Below are 20,932 nucleotides of genomic sequence, written 5' to 3'. Positions count from 1 at the left end.
TTTGTCAAATGGATAGTTTCCATAAAACATGACAAAAATCAACTGTGTTGATTCCTATAACCACTTTATGGGTTGGTGGGTACGGGAGAGGTGAGAGTACAGGGAATGAGGCAATATAAGTCATCTATTAAATACCATTCTCTCTTAATCTTAGTGGTGAAAATACTTCTTTCAATCATCATGCATGTTTACATTCTTTCCCAGGGAAAGTAATACTGTCACAACTCAGCCTGCTCTTCTTACATCTATATTTTGTATCACTTTTACTCTAGAAGTAGAATGAAGTGGCTTTAAAGAGAGATTTCATTTAATCAGCATAAATACCTTCGAAATCTAGATACCCTCTTCAAAAGAGGATGGAGGAGTTAAGGAGAAATTTGGACACCCTAGGATATCAAAACCACCACAACAAAAAACAACCCTTAGTGGCAGAAGTGATAATACAATTGAAGACATCAGTTGTTTTTTACATTTCTCTTTGCTTATACCTTAGTTTTGTGCTATTGTTTTTTTAAAAACACAAGCTTTCCTTTAATCACATTTACTGTGTATGCTGTTGCATTCCCCACTGTGCATAAAGCTAGGATGACCAGATGTACAAAATGACACAGTACTGTTAGTAACATTAGGCCCTGAAGTTGCTTTGTTATAGTCTGTTTCTTACTTAATAATTTGCTCCAAATGAACTCAGACATTTTGGGAACATTAAAAAAACAAAGGGAGGTACCTTTTACAATACTCAACAGTTATCTAATTATTCTCTCATCTGTTCTCTTAATAACCAGGAGATCTCTGACGCTTTCACCAATTCCTTATTTAAAGTTCCATGTTGAAGGTATATAGAGCAATCTCTTAAGAATTGGTGTATGATACCTGAAATGTTAATGAAAGGAAGGGATGGAATTGTATAGAAGATGACAGGCTTGTATTAACTAGAGTTACATAAGAAAAATGAAAGTCTGTCATTTTCAAATACTATGAAACATCTTTTTACAGGTTTGCTAAATATGACTCAGAAAAACACTATTATACCAGGTTCATAATCTCAATGACAGTAGCTGAGGGGGGGAAAAAACAACAAGAAAAATAACATTTATAAGGCAACTATCATTTTGACTACCAAATATATCACTGGCTTAAATATCACCATTTATGCTCTTTAAAAATCAAGGTATCTAGAGAAATGCTCCCACCCTTCAAAAATTAAGTCAAAGTTTATAAGCCCAGCACCTACCTCTATGCAAAATCTTTAAACTCCACAAATAGGTAAGGCCTTTAACCACCTAAATTTAGGAAAGAGAAAACAATGCAATTTTGTTTTTTATAGGGAATTTTCCACATTAAGAACAAATAATCATATCAAACCTAGTCCTATAAAACAGTAAAAATGTTTACAATGGCAAAATTTATGTTATATATATGTTACTACAATAAAATTAAAACAACAGCAAAAAACTCAAGTCAACCAATGAGCATTTATTAAGCATCTCCCATTTCTGTGCCAGGTTCTGTGGAGATGCCAAATGTATAAGCCACAGGTTCTTCCTTTAATGAGTTTACAGTGTTCTAAAGGTAGGGTATATAACCAAATGAAAAATATATGTGTATGTGCATATAAAATGACCTGGAATTATGCTAAATTCTTAGTGGTGACGTGGGGCAGGGGAGGAAAGGAAAAGGAAAGAGGCACAAAGACTTTCAATTTTTATTTTCTACATGTCTGTATTTAATTTTTAAAAATCAGGACATTTTAGATCACTGAGAGATATTTCTTAAAAGTTAACTAATGAAATAAGGCAGCAAATTCCAAGAAGGAACTGGGTAAAATAGATACTGCTTTATCCCACTACTAGGCAGGAAAGGCTTTACACCAAGGTGGTGGGCCTTGAGTAACTGAATTAAGTGAGGAAAAAGGAAGAATACTTTAGGCCAAGGTAAAATATGTAGTCAAAGTGTTGGGACAGAGTACTCATCAAAAAATATCAAGTTCAAGAAAGAAAAGAAATATGGAGACATTGTGATGGATTAAAGGAGAATGAAGAGACATGACAACTAAATGTAATGTATCATGCTAGCCTGGATGCTGGACCTGAATTTTTTTCTTTTTGTCTATACAGGGTATTACTGGGCAATTGGCAAAATTTGAATAAAGTCTTTTAAATCGACTAAATAATATCAAGTTGATTAGCTAATACAGTATTGTATCAATGTTAATTTCCTGATTTTGACCATTAAATAGTGATTATATAAGAGAAGGTCCTTGTTCTTAGGAAATATACACCTTATGTATTTAGGTGTAAAGGACCATGGTGTCTGCAACATATTATTATTTTTAAAATATATTTATAATTTTTTTTTAAGCAAACGTGGTAAAGTTTTCACAATTGGGGAATCTGGGTGAAGCATTTGTAGAAATTCTCACTTTTCTTTAAGTTTAAAATAATTTCAAAACAAAAAGTTCCAAAAAATTATTTTAAAGGCATTAGAAGGAAAGAATAAAACATGTCATGATGATCAATACAAGATAGTCTGGCTGAAGCAAAGCATATGGAGGAATAGTGCAGACAATATTGAAAAGACAGCTAAAGAAAATAAAAAGAGAAAGTACAAACATATGACTTAGATTTGTATTTTTCACTTAATAGCTTGAGTAAAGAACAATGATGAGACACTGAAAAAAGATATTTCCAAAACCTTAAGTACACAGGTTACAAATGCTACCTTCTATGTAGGAAATGTAACCAGTGGTTGCCATGAAAACTTTAAAAAATCTTTATATAGATTTTTGTTAAAGTAGATGCAGATGTTTTATTTACAACCATGGATTCTGTATGCACATGTGAACTTAAAAAAATTTCAGGGCCAAGTATCCATAATTAGGTACCAGATATAATGAACAAATTACTATTGCTCAATATTTACAATAAGAATTTGAAAGTACACAGATTTATAGAAAATTTTAAATAAGTAAGGACTATAAGAACAAGAAAACCTACCATGGCAATAAAGAACAGAGTGGTTTACCTATCTTGAAAATGAAGAAAATAGGGTTGAGGGCTATGTAAGCAAGGATTTTAATTGACTGAGGAAGACTAAGAGCAAAAGTTAAAAAAAGGAAATACAGAGAAAGAAAACCAATTTTCAAATATCTCACTAAAGATCTAGAAGACAAAATCTTTATCAATTAATGCTGGGCAGAGTAGAATATACTCCTGACAGACTTGCTAACATGGTATGATCAATTCTACTATATGTTTGGTCTATTCTAAGAGAACAGAATAAATTTTTACTGCAAATGTTTTCTTCCAGAGTTTGGAATATTTGCCATTCCACTAAAACAAATATGTCTCAGATATAAGACAGTAAAAAACAAAACATCAAAATATAAATAATAATTTTATCACAGAAAGAAAAAGGACACAAATATTTCTTTAAATGCTTGTGGAAAAAAGAACAGCAATGGTGAACAATTTAGCATGGAAATAATTCATCTTCTAAGATCTGGAAGCAGGGTTAATACTCAACTTACATGAATATTAAAAACCTCCCATTAAACCACTAAAGATAGCTTACCACTAAGAACTGGTTCCACAGAAAATGAATAGTCAGAAAACACAAATGGGAAGGCAATCCATCATATTCAGATTGCCAGGCAGAAAAAAGTAAAGCAAATACTGACATGATTCTTGTTAAATTATAAATTTTGTTAGAGGCTCAAAAAAGAAAATATTCTTCTATTTTTGTCAAAATAGATTATAGTTTCCTTTTAGAGGCATCGAAGTATCAGTGTGCAAGGGAGCTAGCTAGAAATTGGTCTACTGAAAGCTAGAGGGTATTTCTGGTATTCAGTAGGCTAGGTTTTACAACAATGACTTGACAAAACCTTGACACTTAAAGTGCTTTTATCTGCTGTCAATCATTCATTCCTTGACATGTCAAGTACACATCTTTTCAGGGACAACTTCAATCAACATTAGCACTTAAAATATAGTACACAGTGTCACTGCTTCAGAAAAAGAGAAAAAATAAAATGTGTTAAATGGCAGGGAAAAGTAGAATGGCATTCCTCTTTATTGGAGACTAGATTCGAAAGGAAATTGCGGGGGGGGGGATCATTGTGTAAGTTAGGAGGCTGAAATCAGTTTATATGGATTTCTTGTAAGGAGAAAAATATTCTCTTGCCATACATCCTATAAGTGAAAAATTGAACAACATATCATAGAGGCTGACAGGAGTCCATCCTATAACAGATCTTGGATCTTTGGACCTGCCTTGTATTGACAGATTATTAGAATCTGGAAAAGAAAGTTATTTGGGGAGAGAGAGATGCCTAGATGTAAAAGAATCTAAAGCAATTGAATGTGGTTCTCCTGCTGTTAGGCATTAGCCATGTGTCAATCTGGTGCCTATCAAAAGCAACGGGATTATCCAAATACAGCCTACTCAGGATTAGAGAAGAATGAATTTTGGAGGCACTACACAAGTACAGATGCCAGCAGAGTTTTTAAAAAGAGGCATAAGAAGAGAAAACTTATCAAAAGCATTTTTTCTACTCTGGCCACAGGTAATTTTCATTACTATGACCTGATGAGCCACCAAAGCTGTAGAAACTGGACATATTCCAGAAACAAGCAAACAAACCTTAGTTTAAAAAAGCGCCTCCCTGGCACCGAGGGATCACTACCACATACCAGCTGAAGAAGCAACTATAAAATGACCTTGAATTAAAGATTCAATGCGGAACAGCAGAATATACCTGTCTACATATAATAACATGACTTCGGGAAGCTGTTTGACCTAATGTAAGGGGGAAATGGAAAGGAGAAATGAGATTATAAGGCTGTGAGTCTCTAAAAAAGAGTCTGGAGGTTGTCAGAAGGAATACCCCTATGTACAACTGAACAGAGTCTAAGAGACAGATAAGGTAGATACAACCCCAGGTATTGGTTCTTTTGAGGGATAAAGAGACCCACGGGTTCTATGGTCATGGCAGAAAGGGTTCACTGCCATGACAGATAGTCCTTCTTTGGACCTGGTGTTTCTGCGTGATGGAATTGGACTCAGAGGGGATCACTTTTCACAAGACTTGCATGCTACTTTATTGGAATTGTAGTCGGTGCTGGGTTTAAGATATATGTAGGGGATTTGAATCTCTGGACTGATAATATGACACCCAGGCCCAGAGCCTCAACAGACTTCAGCTCCTACACTTTGATTTATTGGACTTACTCCACTCAGCCAACATGGAGTTGAAGAAGGTCAACCACCACAACATGGAGCCTAGAGTGTCTACAACTGGAAGCGGGAGGAGTGCATCCAGTACCCATATGGAATCTAAGCCCTCACTTGACATAGGTGTGCAATGGACACAACCAATCCAATGTCCACAGAGAAAATGTGGAATGGGTGTGGGAACGGTAGCCATGGTGGCTGCTGGGTGTGGGGAACGGGACTAAGAGATGAGATGTGGAGGTGTGTTCGGGACATGGAGTTGTCCTGGATAGTGCTTCACGGACAATTACAGGACATTATAGATCCCCCCAGGGCCCACTGGATGGAACGTGAGAGAGTCTGGGCTATGATGTGGATGGGGTGCAGTGATGCTCAGAGATGAACTTACCAGGTGCAATGGATGTGTCATGAAGACGGGAGAGAGTGTTGCTGTGGGGGGAGTGGGGGGTGGGGGCGGTGGGGTTGAACGGGACCCCATATTTTTCATAATGTAATTTTAAAAAATAAATAAATAATTAAAAAAAAAAAGGAAAAAAAAAAAAGCAAAAACAAAAAAGAAGGGCAAACGTAGACAATGTTTTGGACTAACACTTAAATACATTTAGCCTATCACCAATACATTTTTTGTCTTATTTTCAATTACTCAATAGACAGTCCTGTATTTGAAGCTGGATTATTTTTTTCTGCTCACTTCCCAGGTTTCATACTGCAGGTGAATTGAAAGGACCAGTAGACTTGTGTGTATGGCCTACACAAGAGGGTGGTAAGATTTATGAAGTCCGGAAAGAACATGCTTTTCTACTGAAGAAGGCAGATTTCTATTTTTGTCAAGTTTGATAGCTAATTAAGTATATAGAACTTACACACTTCTTTCATTTTCAACTGGTATCCTTGCCTTTTTTTAATCCTTTATTATACGTGTTATTAAACTTCAGAGCCAAGAACTGCCAAAAGCCACAAAGCACTTGTTCCCCCAAGAGATTAGAAGAGGAAATGAAACATTTTTATTTTCACCTAAAATAGTGATTTAAGTACTCAAATTTCATACTAAACTAATCTACCTAAACTTGTAGATTAGAAGCTACTTAGCAGCAACAGCATCAGAACAGAAAGTTCTCATCACCCTGGGCAGTTCACACTAATAATTAGAAAGAAAAAAGGAAAGCTGTGAATTACAATGAACTAAGATTAAATAAGTGTCCATGTTGGATTAAAGGATTTGAGTTGTCAGTCTGATGTATAATGAATGTGAAAATCAGTCATTTAATTAAATGGAACATAGTATAATCACTTTGTTCTGCATTAAACCGCTTAAGTTACTAGAGTGTCTTTAGTTTAGCAATTGTTTACTATTATACCACCCCATGATTTCTCTTAGACATTGTTTAGCCTACATGATTCTAAACATGAAATGTGGAATTTATATAGTAATGTTAGTTTAGCTGATATATTTCACTAGTTTATTAGCGAACATAGAAAAGAAAACTGCTTTCAGTCACAAAAGGAACAAATTCCTAAATGTAGTTGGTGAAGGGATACAACTGTGGCAGTGGAGGATCATGGTGTGGGGTGTCAGTGATGGGGGATGCATGGGAGGAGGTTCACCTGGGGCATACCTATATGGCATATGAAAGAGTTCAAGTGTACATGGGGCATTTCACAGTGGATGGACATGCACATAATAACCAAAAGAATATCAAATTCCCATTCTGGGGAGCTCTGCCACCTTCTCTAATGGGACAGCCAGAATCCCGAGCACAGGAGCAGTGGCTAGTTAAGGAGGATGGACCTCTGATGGCCCCTTGATATTCATTACTATACTTATGAACCTTTTCTTTTGAAATTGAAATTCAGCCTATTTTATAGGTTGCCTAAGAGTTAACCTCCTGAGAGTATCCTTGTTGCTCAAAGGTGGCCACTCTCTAAGCCAAACTCAGCATATAAATGCATTACCTTCCCCCTCCACGTGGGACATGACTCCTGGAGATGAGCCTCCCTAACCAGCTAGCCTACCAAGCACCAACTAGCAATGCAACTGGAAAAAGATTTGACCAAAAGGGGGAAAGGGTAAAAACATATCAGTTTATATGGCTAAGAGACTTCAAAGTGAGTTGGGAGGTCATTTCAGAGGTTACACTTATGCAGGGCTCAGCTGGATCTCATTGACTGACAAAGTAAATGTTGCCTCAAAGAGCCGGGCTTCTGAGGGCTCTGGAGACATCCAGAGACCATAGGCAGGGCTGACAACTCAGGAGTTTGGCACTCTGTCAGTGGGTCCTACTTTGGAATTTATGTTCCCCAGTGTGACAGAGTTGGACTCAGTTGTGGCTTCCCTACATATGGCTCTTTTGCCCCTTCTATTTAGACCTATAGTTAGTACTAGACTTGATAGGTGCATGTCTAAAAGATTTAAATCTCTGTCCATGTGCCAGTTGGGCCCTGAATCTCAACAGAGTTGCAACACCTACTCTCCAGTTCATTGGACTCACCCAGGACAACTAACAAGAAGATGATGATGGACAATACCCATCCCAAGGAACAGAGAGAGTCTACAACTGCAAACAAGTTAGTCCCATCCATCAGCCCCATGGGATCTAAGCCCCCTCTCAATTAGAGGCAGAGTAGGTTATCACCATCCCAGCATCCTCAGGATTGGGGAATGACCAATTGACTAGAGTAGACTTACTGTTATTCTACTATAAACTTGTTATTCTAGCAATGGAAGAACTTTTATCACTGATGTGAAGGCAGTAGCCACTGGAGGTTCTGAGGGGAGGGAGAGGGGAAACAGGTATAATATGGGGGCATTTTCGGGACACTGGAATTTTCCTGAATGACACCGCAATGATGGATACAAACTATTATATATTTTGTCATCAATTATATAACTTGTGGGACAGAGTGCAAACTGTAATATAAACTATAATCTACACTTAGTGGCAATGCCCCAAAATGTATTCATCAATTATAACAAATGTACCACACTAATGAAGATGCTATTAATGTGGGAAAGTATGGGAGAGGTAAGGAGTGGGACATATGGGACTCCCCTATATATATATATATTTTTAAAGATTTATTTATTTATTTAATTCCCCCCCTCCCCCGGTTGTCTGTTCTCTGTGTCTATTTGCTGCGTCTTGTTTCTTTGTCCGCTTCTGTTGTCAGCGGCATGGGAAGTGTGGGCGGTGCCATTCCTGGGCAGGCTACACTTTCTTTCGTGCTGGGTGGCTTCTCCTTACAGGGCGCACTCCTTGCGCGTGGGGCTCCCCAACGCAGGGGACACCCCTGCGTGGCACGGCACTCCTTGCGCACATCAGCACTGCGCATGGGCCAGCTCCACACGGGTCAAGGAGGCCCGGAGTTTGAACCGCGGACCTCCCATGTGGTAGACGGATGCCCTAACCACTGGGCCAAGTCCATTTCCCCCCTAAATTTTTTATGTAACATTTATGTCATCTAAAATATTGTTTAAAAATAAAAAAGTATTTTAAAAAGTAGCTGGTGAAAAATTAAAAACCAATGACATAAAAGACTGCAAAAATCTTTACTATCAAAGTAATATTTTCTCATCAACTGTTTTATTTTTATAACTTTGACTTGAAAGCATTCGTTAATCTTATGTATATAATTACAAAATGTCCAAAAAAAGATTTTTTTTTTGGAAGAACTTGGAAATTTTACTGGTCAACAAGAGCACTAAGGTCCTTGCAAACACATAAAACAAAGTGGAATAAGTCACAGAACCAATCCGTAAGCTGAAAGATGTCGTATGACTGTGTCATTAATGTGGGTTGGTCTCTGAAAAGAAGAAAGGACAAAATGATAAGAACAGAAGAGAATTAAGAAGGCTCTGCTCTGGTAGCCAATAGGGACTACAGAAAAAGAGAAAAAATCCTGAGAGTATAAAGAGAATAAGGCCTTACTAGGAAGATCAAATCACCCAAATTATATTAGGTTAACGCTATATACTCACTGCTACTGCAATTCTTCCAAGGACATGCTCTGGAATTTCTCTATATACATCCAAAGATCCCCCTGCAGAGAGAAAGAAACATTTTGTCATGTTGTGTTACTACAAATGAAACTATTAGAAAAGTACAGTGCTCCTCCCCTGGGCACTTATTATGAAAATATTTTTTCTCTTCTTTTTTCCTGCATCATGGATGTGTAGGATAAAACTGGTTTTTACTGTAAAGAATAGGAGATAGTTTAATCTTGAGAAGCACATATGAACTTTTTACAGCTTAATATGTTTATTTCTCATAATTCCAGATGAAGTATACTTATAATTTATTCCCCAGTACATATGTAAAACTAAAGAGTTTTAGTCAAGGGTAGGCTAAGATTTTGCACTTTATATGTAAACTTAAATACATACAAAAAACTATAAGATCAATGTAACAGTTACATTTATGTCTCTGCCATGTGTAATAGTTTTCTCAAATGTAAACAGGGCCCTATCTTAGAATCTGCACATTAACCAAACAAAATCTGGTAGATATAAGGCAAAAAATGAAAATAAAAACTAATAAAGTAAAAACAGCAATGTTAGTATTTACCTAAATGAACAAGCTACCCTTTAAATTAGGTACCAAGGCAAGTAATCAATCTATTCCAATGATGCTACCTTAGTTTTTTTTTCTTTGAGACCACTTTGGAAACCATCTTACGAGGTAAACAGAGAAAACTAATCTCTTTATTTTATATCATATCTCATTTTTCTCTAAAATGGTACTCCCTAGCATCCTTTTACCATCCTTTACTACCCTTTACCAAATTCAGCTTTAAAAGATTTTTTACAATTTCCAAAAGCCAACATTATGAGGGAGTCATTTTTTTGTTTGCTTCTTCTATTTAATTTTTATGAATCTAGCAACGAGCACAAACTAGCAAACAGATGTTCAATAAATATTGGCTGGATGAATAAGTGAATAAGTAAAACTCACCGTGAATTTCACCATATAGGTATAGTAGTTCTGAAAGCAGTTTCAAAAACGGGGACCGAAAACCATTTGTAGCAACACCTTTCTACGTGACTTATTTTGAAGGGACCAATAGTCACTTGGAAGCATAAATTTGAGTATACTTTTAAAATTTTTAATTTTATTTAAGTGGTATAAAAATTTCAGGAAGATATGCAAGGAATCACTACTTTACTCAGAATAATATGATTATATGAAAAATATTTCAATAATATACAATGATCTTCTTTTACTAGCCAAATTGAGGTATACACTTAATGTTCTATAAAGGAATTATTCAGGTTCTTTGAGAAATAATGTTTTTCTATTAGAGGCTCAAAGTTAATATTTTTATCACATTATTATCAGATGACATAAGTATGGCTCGTAAGATAGTAACATGGAGTGTGCAATTCTTTTGAAATGCAATTGTCTATTTTTCCAGTAAGAATTTTTTATATGTCAAGTATTTCTAAAGCTCAACACCAGAGAAAAAATTAAATGTTTCCCTGCAAAAAAAAGCTGCATATATATATATACACATACCTACACACATATATATATACATATATATGTATGTATCTTTATTATGTATATATATGACAACTGGCTACATATTTAAGCTGTTTAAAGCATGTGAGGAAAATGGTGACTCTTTTAGGTAACTTTTACTTGCAATCATAATGTTACTAAAACCTCATTTGGCTCTGGGTGCTACTGGGAAGATAATGAAAAGGAAAAAAGAGATTTCTGCAATGAACTGAACCATCCTTATTTACTAAAATCGTATTTTTATTAGAGTTGCAATAAAAGTAAATATACAGCAGAAAAGCATTTTATGTTCTCATTGATCTTTCAGATGAATTAGCAATTGCAAGGATGAACAGTCTCAAGATCAAGCTTTACACTTTGGTATTTGGAAGAATGACAAATGCAGCTTACCAGGCCAATTCCTTATGAACTAAATTGCTTTAATGGCTCAAGACTGGGAGGTACAAACTTATCCAAATATACCAGTAAAAAATCTTAAGAGATTTGTTTTTACATAAGATAAAAATCAGGGTTTAATTAGTCAAAGAACAAAGGTTTCAACAAGCTAGACCAATAAGCCAAAGATTATGTTACCAACTTATCTCTGGAACAAGTCAAAGAAGAATCCCATTTATAGGTAGTTCACTAGTTTCTGTAAATATCCCTTTAATCTCAATTATATCCTACTCTCCTCAGCAGCCATCCAAATGAGGAAATCTTTCCATATTGGACTCTGTATATTCGCAGAGTCATCCTGACCTTGACGTGATCATTAGAGATAACTGTCAGAGGAAAAACAAAAACAAAAACAAAAAAACAACAGAAAAAAGAAGATGCAGCAGAGCCACTTGGAATCAAGACTATCTACTGATCCTGAAGAGATCTCTCTGTATGATTCACTAATTCTTATCAACATAAAAATGCTAAAGGGAAGTTCTTGGTTTAATTTTTACTCTTTCAGTTTTAGTATCATTTCTATTTTACAAGTCTATCCAAACAAGGCAATTAGACTCATCAAATATTAGTGCAGAGTGACATTAAAGATCAGTCCAATAACCTAATAAATACAAAATAAATCTTTAAAAATAAATAAATAAATAAAGATCTGTGGCTCAGCTGGTTTGAACTTTCTGCTCATAACTGCAAGGTCACTTGTTTGCTCTCTGTAACCTGTTACTTCTCTATGTTCCCTAGTCAGTAATTTCATTGCATGGGAAGCTGGAGGAAGAGTAGTAACAGTTTAGCAAAAATCCATTTCTATTTCTGAACAACTACATTTCTGTTGATGAATTAAGGGTTGACATCTTCATATAACTAAGCCAAAAGGATCCAAGGGATAAGGCCCATTCTTACCCTAATATGGGCTCTAAAATATAAAATAGGGTCCCATGTAGGAGAAACACAAATATGTAAAGGATTAAGAAGCCACATTACTGACATATGAGACACAACATTTTCTTTAATATGACCATCATCAGAAGCAAATGTATCTCAAAAGGTTAAGCTCCCGCCTCCCACAAGGAGGGTCCCAGATTCAGTTTCCAGTGCCTCCTGAAAAAACAAAAACAAACAACAAGCAAAACAAATGAAAAAATATAAAACTAACTCAGAGAAGCTAATGTGGCCCAATGGTTGAACGTTGGCTTCCCACACATGAGGTCCCAGGTTCAATTCCTGGTCCTCGGTACCTCAAAAAGAAAAAAAAAAGACTATCATCATTATTATTACTCACAAAATTACAATCTGGAGCTATAAGCTAAAATTTCAGAAGAGCCTCTCTTAGCCTCTGGTAGCTAAGAAAAAAAAAAGGAAGAAAGAAAGCCCTTTCTCCGCAACATAGGATTTTGGGGAAACAATTTATTCCCATGATTAAAATCCAAATTTATGCATATATTCTGAAATCCTCTATATGGGTGTTTCTGAAAGGATTCAGTTTTGACTTTAGGAGGAGACACATCCCATCACTCCCCTACTTAAAACCTTCTAACGTTTCCTATTAAATTCAGAATGAAACCAAAACTTCTCTTTTTTTAAAGATTTTATTTATTTATTTATTTATTTCTCTCCCCCCACACCCTGGTTGCCTCTTCTCTGCGTCTATTTGCTGCGTCTTGTTTCTTTGTCTGTGGCCCGGGAATCTGTGTCTCTTTTGGTTGAGTCATCTTCTTGTGTCAGCTCTCAATGGTCATCTTCTTGTGTCAGCTCTCCATGTGGGCGGTGCCATTCTTGGGCAGGCTGCATTTTCTTTCGTGCTGGGCGGCTCTCTTTGTGGGGCACACTCCTTGCACATGGGGCTCCCCTATGCGGGGGACGCCCCTGTGTGGCATGGCACTCCTTGCGTGCATCAGCTCTGCACATGGGCCAGCTCCACACGGGTCAAGGAGGCCCGGGGTTAGAACCGTGGACCTCCCATATGGAAGACGGATGCCCTAACCACTGAGCCAAGTCCGTTTCCCCAAAACTTCTTAATGTAATGCAATCTAGTTCAGGTCCTCTCATAGTTACTTGCTAGTCACACTGGCCATCTTGTGGGGCCTTGATTATACTAAGTTTTATTCCACTTCAGAGCATTTATACTTCATCCTCCCTCTGCCTCAAAGATCTTACCCATGATCTTTTCTGAGTGTCTCCTTGACAGCAAGGTCCCTGCTAAAATGTCCCTTCCTCAAAAATGCCACCCCTGACCATCCTATCAGGAAACTTCTTGCCTGCTAGTCATGATCTACCCTGCTTTATGTTTTAACTACCACTTATCCCTCTTTCAGAGGTATTTTGTGTTTCTTGTCTGTGTCCCTTTCTAGAATGTGGGCCCTGAGAGGACAGGGACTTAGTCTTGTTCACTATTGTAGCCCCAGGTTTAGAACAGTGTCTGAAAGAAGGTGTTCATTAATATTTGGAAATAAATGACAAATCTGAGATAAAAATAAAATAGACAATGAGAACCTAGACTAAGAGAACGGCATTAGGGTTGGGGAAAAAGTTGCCAGAAGTTTGGCTATAATGGGAAAGGAAGAGGAGTAATGATAATTAGAGAGCAGTACTACAGAGAGAGTGATGGTCTGAAAAAGGATCACTGAAAGAGGAAAATCCACAAAGTGGACACATGTGGAGGCACTGGCTTTAAGTAACTTGCCATCTGAGAGGTGAGTGCAATTGGGCCAAGTTATAAATGGAAAAGCAAAGAATTAGGAAAGTTCATAGTTGACAGTCTATATTATCTCTGGAGGAGAAAATGGTGGGCAAGATCTTGGGAGAATAATTAAATTTACATAGTTGCTTTGGGAAATAGAGGAAGTGAAAACTGGAATACAAAACTTAAGAAAGGGGAAATTTTAGTGGAGTAAAGGCAACCTGTCCAGCAGCAGCAGGAGAAAAGGCTGGAAGAGTAGCTCAAAGGAAGAGAGTAAGGGGGTCTCAAACAGAATTAAATATGGCTGCAAAGTTAATATTTTCAGATATAAACTTGAACTATTAAAAATGTAATTGAGAGGAGACTTCTGGAGAAGAATGCAGAATAGGAAGTTTCAATCCTTCCACAAAAACAACTATTAAACAGGCAGGAACGGTCTGAAACACCTATTTTGAAACTCCAGGGGACAGAATAACACTGTACAGCATCCACGGAAGAGTGTGAGGAAAAAGTCTGTCTTATCACCAGCTGGTTACAAAATTAAGAAACAGACATCCCAGGGAGTAAAACCCACAGTTAACATTTTAAAATACTAAAACGTACAGTGTGCAACAAGAGTACAAGATAAAGAGGCAGGAAATGATGGTCCATCCAAAGGAAGAGGATGAAAATACAGAAAACACAAACAAAGAAGATGCGAATATGGACATACCAAACAAAAGCCTTCACGAACATTATCTTAAAAATGCTCAAGGAGAAGTGGTAAAATACAAAGAAAGAACTAAAGGATATAAGGAAAACAATGAAAGAACAATATGAGAATCTAATTAAGAGATAAAATTTTTAAAAAAGGAACCAAACACAAAACCTGGAGCTGAAGATCACAATGACTGAAATGAAAAAATGCCTAGGAGGGTGTCAAGGGCAGATGGGAGCTGCAGAAGAATCAGTGAACTTGAATACAAGACACCTGAAATGAGTCAGGCTGAGGAGCAGAAAGGAAAAAGATATATTAAAGGTGAAAATAGGGAAACGGACTTTGGCCCAGTGGTTAGGGCGTCCGTCTACCATATGGGAGGTCCGCGGTTCAAACCCCGGGCCTCCTTGGCCCGTGTGGAGCTGGCCATGCGCAGCGCTGATGCGCGCAAGGAGTGCCATGCCACGCAAGGGTGTCCCCCGCGTGGGGGAGCCCCACGCGCAAGGAGTGCACCCCGTAAGGAGAAGCCGCCCAGCATGAAAAGAAAGAGCAGCCTGCCCAGAAATGGCGCCGCCCACACTTCCCCTGCCGCTGACGACAACAGAAGCGGACAAAGAAACAAGACGCAGCAAATAGACACCAAGAACAGACAACCAGGGGAGGGGGGGAAATTAAAATAAATAAATAAATCTTTTGAAAAAATAAATAAATAAAGGTGAAAATAGGCTAAGACAGCTATGGACACCATCAAACACATTGATTAACATGTTATGGGAGTCCTAGAAGGAGAAGAGAAAGGTGCAGAAGGAACAGTCAAAGAAATAATGACAGAGAACCTCCCCAAACTAGCAAAAGATGAACACATCCAAGAAGCTCAGAGAAAACCAAACATGAAGAAAAACATACCCTGCCATATACTGGTTACAGGAGGAAATGGAAGGACAAGGAGAGAGTTCTGAAAGCTGCAAGAGAAAAGCAACGTGTTCTATACAAAGGAGTCCTAATTAGATAGAGTACCTTTTTCTCAACAGAAACTATGGAGCAGTGGGTTGAAATACTTAAAAGAGCTGAAGGAAAACAACTGCCAGCTAAGAATTTTATATCTGGTGAGACTCACTCTAAAAAATGAAGGAGAGATTAAGATTTCTCAGATAAACAAAAGCTGAGGGAGTTTATCACCACTAGACCTGTCTTATAAGCAATGGTAAAGGGAGTTCTTAAGATTCCCTTTAAATAAAAGGACCCTAGACAGTAGTTCACAGCAACATAAAGAAATAAAGATGACAGATACAGGCCATTATAAATCTTATCATAACCTACAGAATTGTGTGGAAGAGAGTGTAAACTACAATGTAAACTTTAATCTATGCTTAGCAGCAATGTTCAAAAATGTGTTCATCAACTGCAATGAATATACCTCACTAATGAAGGACGTTCTTAATGTGGGAAAATGTGGGAGGTGTGGGGAATGGGGCATATGGGAACTCCCTACACTTTCTATGTGACATTTGTATAATCTAAGTATCTTTAAAAAAATAAATAAATAAAATTTAAAAAAAAGAAATAAAGACCTTCGCTAAAGGTAACCTTTTAGGTAATTATAAATGACAGTATTATTGTATTGTATTGTTAGGTATATAACTCCACTTCTTACTTTCTATAGGTGCTAAAATGCAAATGCATAAAAAAATGATAAATCTAGGATTCTAGACATACAACATACCAAAGTACAAGTGGTAAGAAGTACCAAAAAAATTGGTAGGGGGACAGAGAGGTATATGAAATGTATATGTGCAGGCATTTTAAGTTAAGTTGGTAGCAAACCAAATATAACTGGTCTATATTTAGGATATTAAATTTTCAACTCAAGGTAACCACAAGAAAAAGAAATGAAAAGTATATTCAGGCAGAAATGAGAAGGCACCAAATAAGAAGAAACACAAAAAAGCAAATAAACATAAAAGTAGGCTTTAACAAAAGTGAGGGACAAAAAAGGCATAAGATTTATAAAGGCTAAATAGCAAATGGCAGATGAAAATCCTGTATTATCAGTGTTGATCTTAAATATAAATGGATTAAACTCTCCAGTCAAACTCAGAGACTACAGAATGGATAAAAAAACATGAACCAACTACATGCTGTCTGCAAGAGACATACATTAAAGTGAAAGGTACAAGTAAGTTGAGGGTGAAAGGCTGGAAAAAAATATATCATGTGAGAAATAACCAAAAGAAAGCTGGGATAGCTATATTAATATTGGATAAAATAAACATTAAATAAAAAACACTTATGAGGGACCAACATGGTCAATACATACTGACGAGGGGGACAATTCCACAGGGAGATGTAACAATTGTAAATATATATGCACCTAAGAGCAGAGCCCCAAAATATATGAAGCAAATACTGACAGATTTGAAGGGAGAAACTGGCGATTCTACATTAATAGGAGACTTTAACACACTACTCTCAATAATAGATAGGATGTCTAGTCAGAAAATGATTAAAGAAGTACAAGACATGAGAAGTGGATTTGGCCCTGTGGTTAGGTAAATCTTTAAAACAAACAAACAAAAAATCTCAGAGTGGGAGCAGATATGGCTCAAGGACTTGAGTGCCCACCTCCCACATGGGAGATCCCAGGTTCAGTTCCCAGTGCCTCCTAAAGAAGCCAAACAACAAGCAGACAACAAGCAGACATTGAGCAAAAACAAGCAGACAATGAGCAAACAATGTGCAGACAGTGAGTAAAAACAAAATGAGCAGGGTGTGGGCATGGCTCAAGCGGTTGAGCACCTGCCTGCCCACACGGGGCGGGGAGAGGGGTCCTGGGTTTGGTTGCTGGTTCTTCCTAAATAAAAAACAGACAATGAGCAAAAAACAAGCAAACAACGAGCAGACAACGAGCAAAAACAATGAGCAACCTCAGGGAAAGAAAAAAAAACAACTCAGAAAACAAGACACATACCAGGTAAGAAAAGAGTTTCCAGAAAAAGAACCAGCATATATACACATATAATACACAGTGTAATGCAAACGGAAGAATTTACACACGGTTGTTTGTACATCGGCTACTTGCGTACAAAAGCGGGGCAGGACGGGCATGAGTTTGCTGCTCCATAGTATGGCATTGCTATTGTTTTTCCCTTCGTTAAAAATCTCCCCTCTGGGAGTGGATGTAGCTCAAGTGGTTGAGTGACTGCTTCCCATATATGAGGTCTTGGGTTTGATCCCCAGTACCTCCTAAAAACAAAATAAACAAACAAACAAATGAACAAACCAACTCTCATTGGGGAGCAGATGTAGCTCCCACGTTCAAGGTCCTGCTTAAGTGCCTCCTTCCCATGTACAAGGTCCTGAGTTCAATTTCGAGTACCTCTTAAAAACAAAACAAGACAAAACAAAACAAGACAAAACAAAACATAACAAAAACTCCTTTCTGCCTAGAAATAACAAGTGATGAAGCTGAATGATGTTACTTAGATGATGGGCTCTATTCAAAGAGAGAGTCAAAAGCCTACAGGCTAGAAATCTCTTCTCCCTTTTTCTGAAAATAAACGAAACTGCAGCCATGGTAATGGGAAAGCAGGGTGTGGGTGGCCCCCGAGCTCCAGGCATGGCCTCATGGGGTGGGCCCTCAGGCCTGGACAGGCAGAAATGGGGAATGGGGTCCAACCTTTTGGAGCAGTTGCTGCAGCAGGGTCAGCTCTTTCTGACGTGTAGGGCAAAGCTGGGCAGATGGAAGCCTGGCCTTGTTGGCCAGCACGCACAGTGCTGGGACTGGGTAGACTTTGCCCCCAGTAGACAGACACACTCTGGAAAGGTTATTTCCCTCAGGGGCCTAGAAACTCAAAAGCAAATGAGGCAAACATGGCAGCAGGGGGCAGGAGTCCGATGGGGCTCAGATGGGGTCCTCTGATCTCACAGCACAGTCACATGAAGCATGGGCAGACACTTAGAACTTTGCTCCAACCAAATCATTTAGTTTCCCTTGAAGGAATGACTGAAATAACTCAAATCTGGAGAAACAACACTGAAAACAGCACCCTGCATCTTACGTAACAAAACTGATACTTTCCATGGTGCAGTCACGATGCCCTGGAGACAAAAGCACATGGCAGGGACCCAGGCATCTGCGTACATGGCCCTCACAGCTGTGAAAGAGGAACAGGAGCCCCCCATCTAGGTGCAGTGCCCCAAGAGGCCCTTCTGTGGCACACTTCCGAGGGGCCCACCAGCCCCAAGCAACCTCTGTAAACCAAGGGCTGAAATTGCACACAACTGGCCCCTGATGCTGTCGACAAGCTAGGCAGTCTCTGGCCCATACCTCTAGCTGCCAGCAGTACCCACTCCTCTCCTGCCTGCTCAGGGCCTCATGGTTGCCACAGGGGCCAGAAAGGACTCGAACAGAGACCTCCTGTGAGATTTTCTTGCATAAATAAATATCTCAAGTTTAGGGTGGAGAGTTACCTCTTGTCTACTCGGACTGGGGCATAAGAAACCTTATACAATTTGCATAAACACTTGAGAGTAAATGAGATTATCTGGAATAAATGAGAGTAACTTATTTTGATAGTGGGAGATTCAATGGCTACTTAAGACAGATATTTTGGGGGTAAAAAGTCACGAGTCAGGATTTGCTGTACAAGATGCTAGAAGGCACAGAACTCCCTCATTTTCCCTGAGGTTCAGTTTTTGCATTTTTGTTTCCTTGTGATTCCCTCAGACAAAGACTTTTTAAAAATTACCCTAAATATGTTCAAAGAGGAAAACATGGACAAACAACGAAACAAATTAGGAAGGCAATAGATGAATACAAAGAGAATAACAATAGAGAAATAGAGGCGGTGAACTTGGCCCAGTGGTTAGGGCATCTGTCTACCACATAGGAGGTCTATGGTTCAAACCCCAGGCCTCCTTGACCCGTGTGGAGGTGGACCATGCACAGTGCTGATGTGCACAAGGAGTGTCCTGCCACGCAGGGGTGTCCCCCGCGTAGGGGAGCCCCACGCGCACCCAAGGAGTGCGCCCTGTAAGGAGAGCCACCCAGAGCGAAAGAAAGTGCAGCCTGCCCAGGAATGGCGCCGCACACATGGAGAGCTGACGCAACAAGATGATGCAACAAAAAGAAACACAGATTCCCATGCTGCTGACAACAACAGAAGTGGACAAAGAAGACACAGCAAATAGAGACAGAGAACACACAACGTGGGGCAGGGGGACAGAAGGGGAGAGAAATAAATAAATAAATCTTTAAAAAAAAATATAGAGAGATAGACATTATGAAAAGGAACCAAACAGAGCTGAAGACCACAGTAAAGAAATTAGAAATTCCCTAGTTGGGTTTAACAGCATATTGGAGTTGGCAGAGAAAGAATTAGAAAACCTGAAGATCACTGACATCATTTAGTCTGAGGAGGAGAAAGAAAAAAGAATGAAGAAAAGTGAAGAGTCTGAGGACCCTGTGGGACACCATCAGGCATACCAATATATATATTGTGGGAGACCCAGCAGGATAAGAAAAAGAGAAAGAAGAGAGAATATTCAAGGAAAGAGTAGCTAAAACCTTCTCAAATTTAATAAAAACATGAACATATACATCCAAGATGCTCAATGAACTCCAAACAGGATAAACCCAAATAGACCCACACCATAGCATATAATAATCCAACTATTGCATGTCAAAGATAAAGAGACAACTCTGAAAGCTCCAAGAGAGAAGCAACATGTCACACACAAGGGAGCCTCAATAAGATTAAATGCCAATATTGCATCAGAAACCATAAAGGCAAGAGGGCAGTGGGATGACATATTTAAAGGGCTAAAGCAAAACTCTGCTAACCAAGAATTCTATATGCAGGAAAACTGTCTTTCAAAAATGAAATCTGCATTTTGCCACAACATTCAGCTCAAGAAAGAACCACAAATAGACAGCAACAAGAAATACAGATGAAATGAAAGGGATAAAGTCCAAAGAAAACTAAACACATCTTTGCTAAACAGCTGTGTTGAAAAACGATTTCTTATCTTGCAATTAAGAACTGATTTCACTCTAAAAGACACAGGACATTGGGTTAATAGATTTCTTTAAAAGAAAATCTGTTTTTACTATTGAAACATTAAAAGAACAGAACATCTGTTTTGCAAGTGAAGACAGATTGTACAGAAGAATCAAATATCAAACAACTGATTAGACTAGCATTTAATCTGTTCTATTTAAATTTTCAATAAAAGTAAAATGAAACTACATTCTTGAAATTATAGCTCAGCTACAAATATTTAACATCAGTAACTCCTAAAACTAAGATGGTTATTGAGTATAAAAGAGGTAATTATTAGTATATTTTACTTATTTTCAATTCTACTTGACATCTAGTG

The 20,932-nt window shown here is 38.0% G+C and overlaps 1 protein-coding gene across 10 annotated transcripts in view; it reads right to left on the bottom strand.

Annotated features, from left to right (window-relative positions):
• Positions 1-20,932, bottom strand: part of MAP2K5 (mitogen-activated protein kinase kinase 5) — a 300,226-nt gene that overhangs the window by 169,195 nt on the left and 110,099 nt on the right. For all 10 annotated transcript variants that reach the window (XR_011648445.1, XR_009185129.2, XM_058294389.2 and 7 more), the window contains exons 12-13: positions 9,209-9,270; positions 1,235-1,283 (exon numbers count right to left, since the gene is read on the bottom strand). Coding sequence is in view for 8 of the 10 variants with exons in the window: in XM_058294389.2 (XP_058150372.1) it covers positions 1,235-1,283; positions 9,209-9,270 (111 nt within the window). In the remaining 2 variants the exon portion in view is untranslated. The remainder of the gene's footprint in view (positions 1-1,234; positions 1,284-9,208; positions 9,271-20,932) is intronic.

Source organism: Dasypus novemcinctus, chromosome 3 (assembly GCF_030445035.2).
Source record: "Dasypus novemcinctus isolate mDasNov1 chromosome 3, mDasNov1.1.hap2, whole genome shotgun sequence".
NCBI classification, from domain to species: domain Eukaryota; kingdom Metazoa; phylum Chordata; class Mammalia; order Cingulata; family Dasypodidae; genus Dasypus; species Dasypus novemcinctus.
This window is presented reverse-complemented; position numbering and strand designations above follow the sequence as displayed.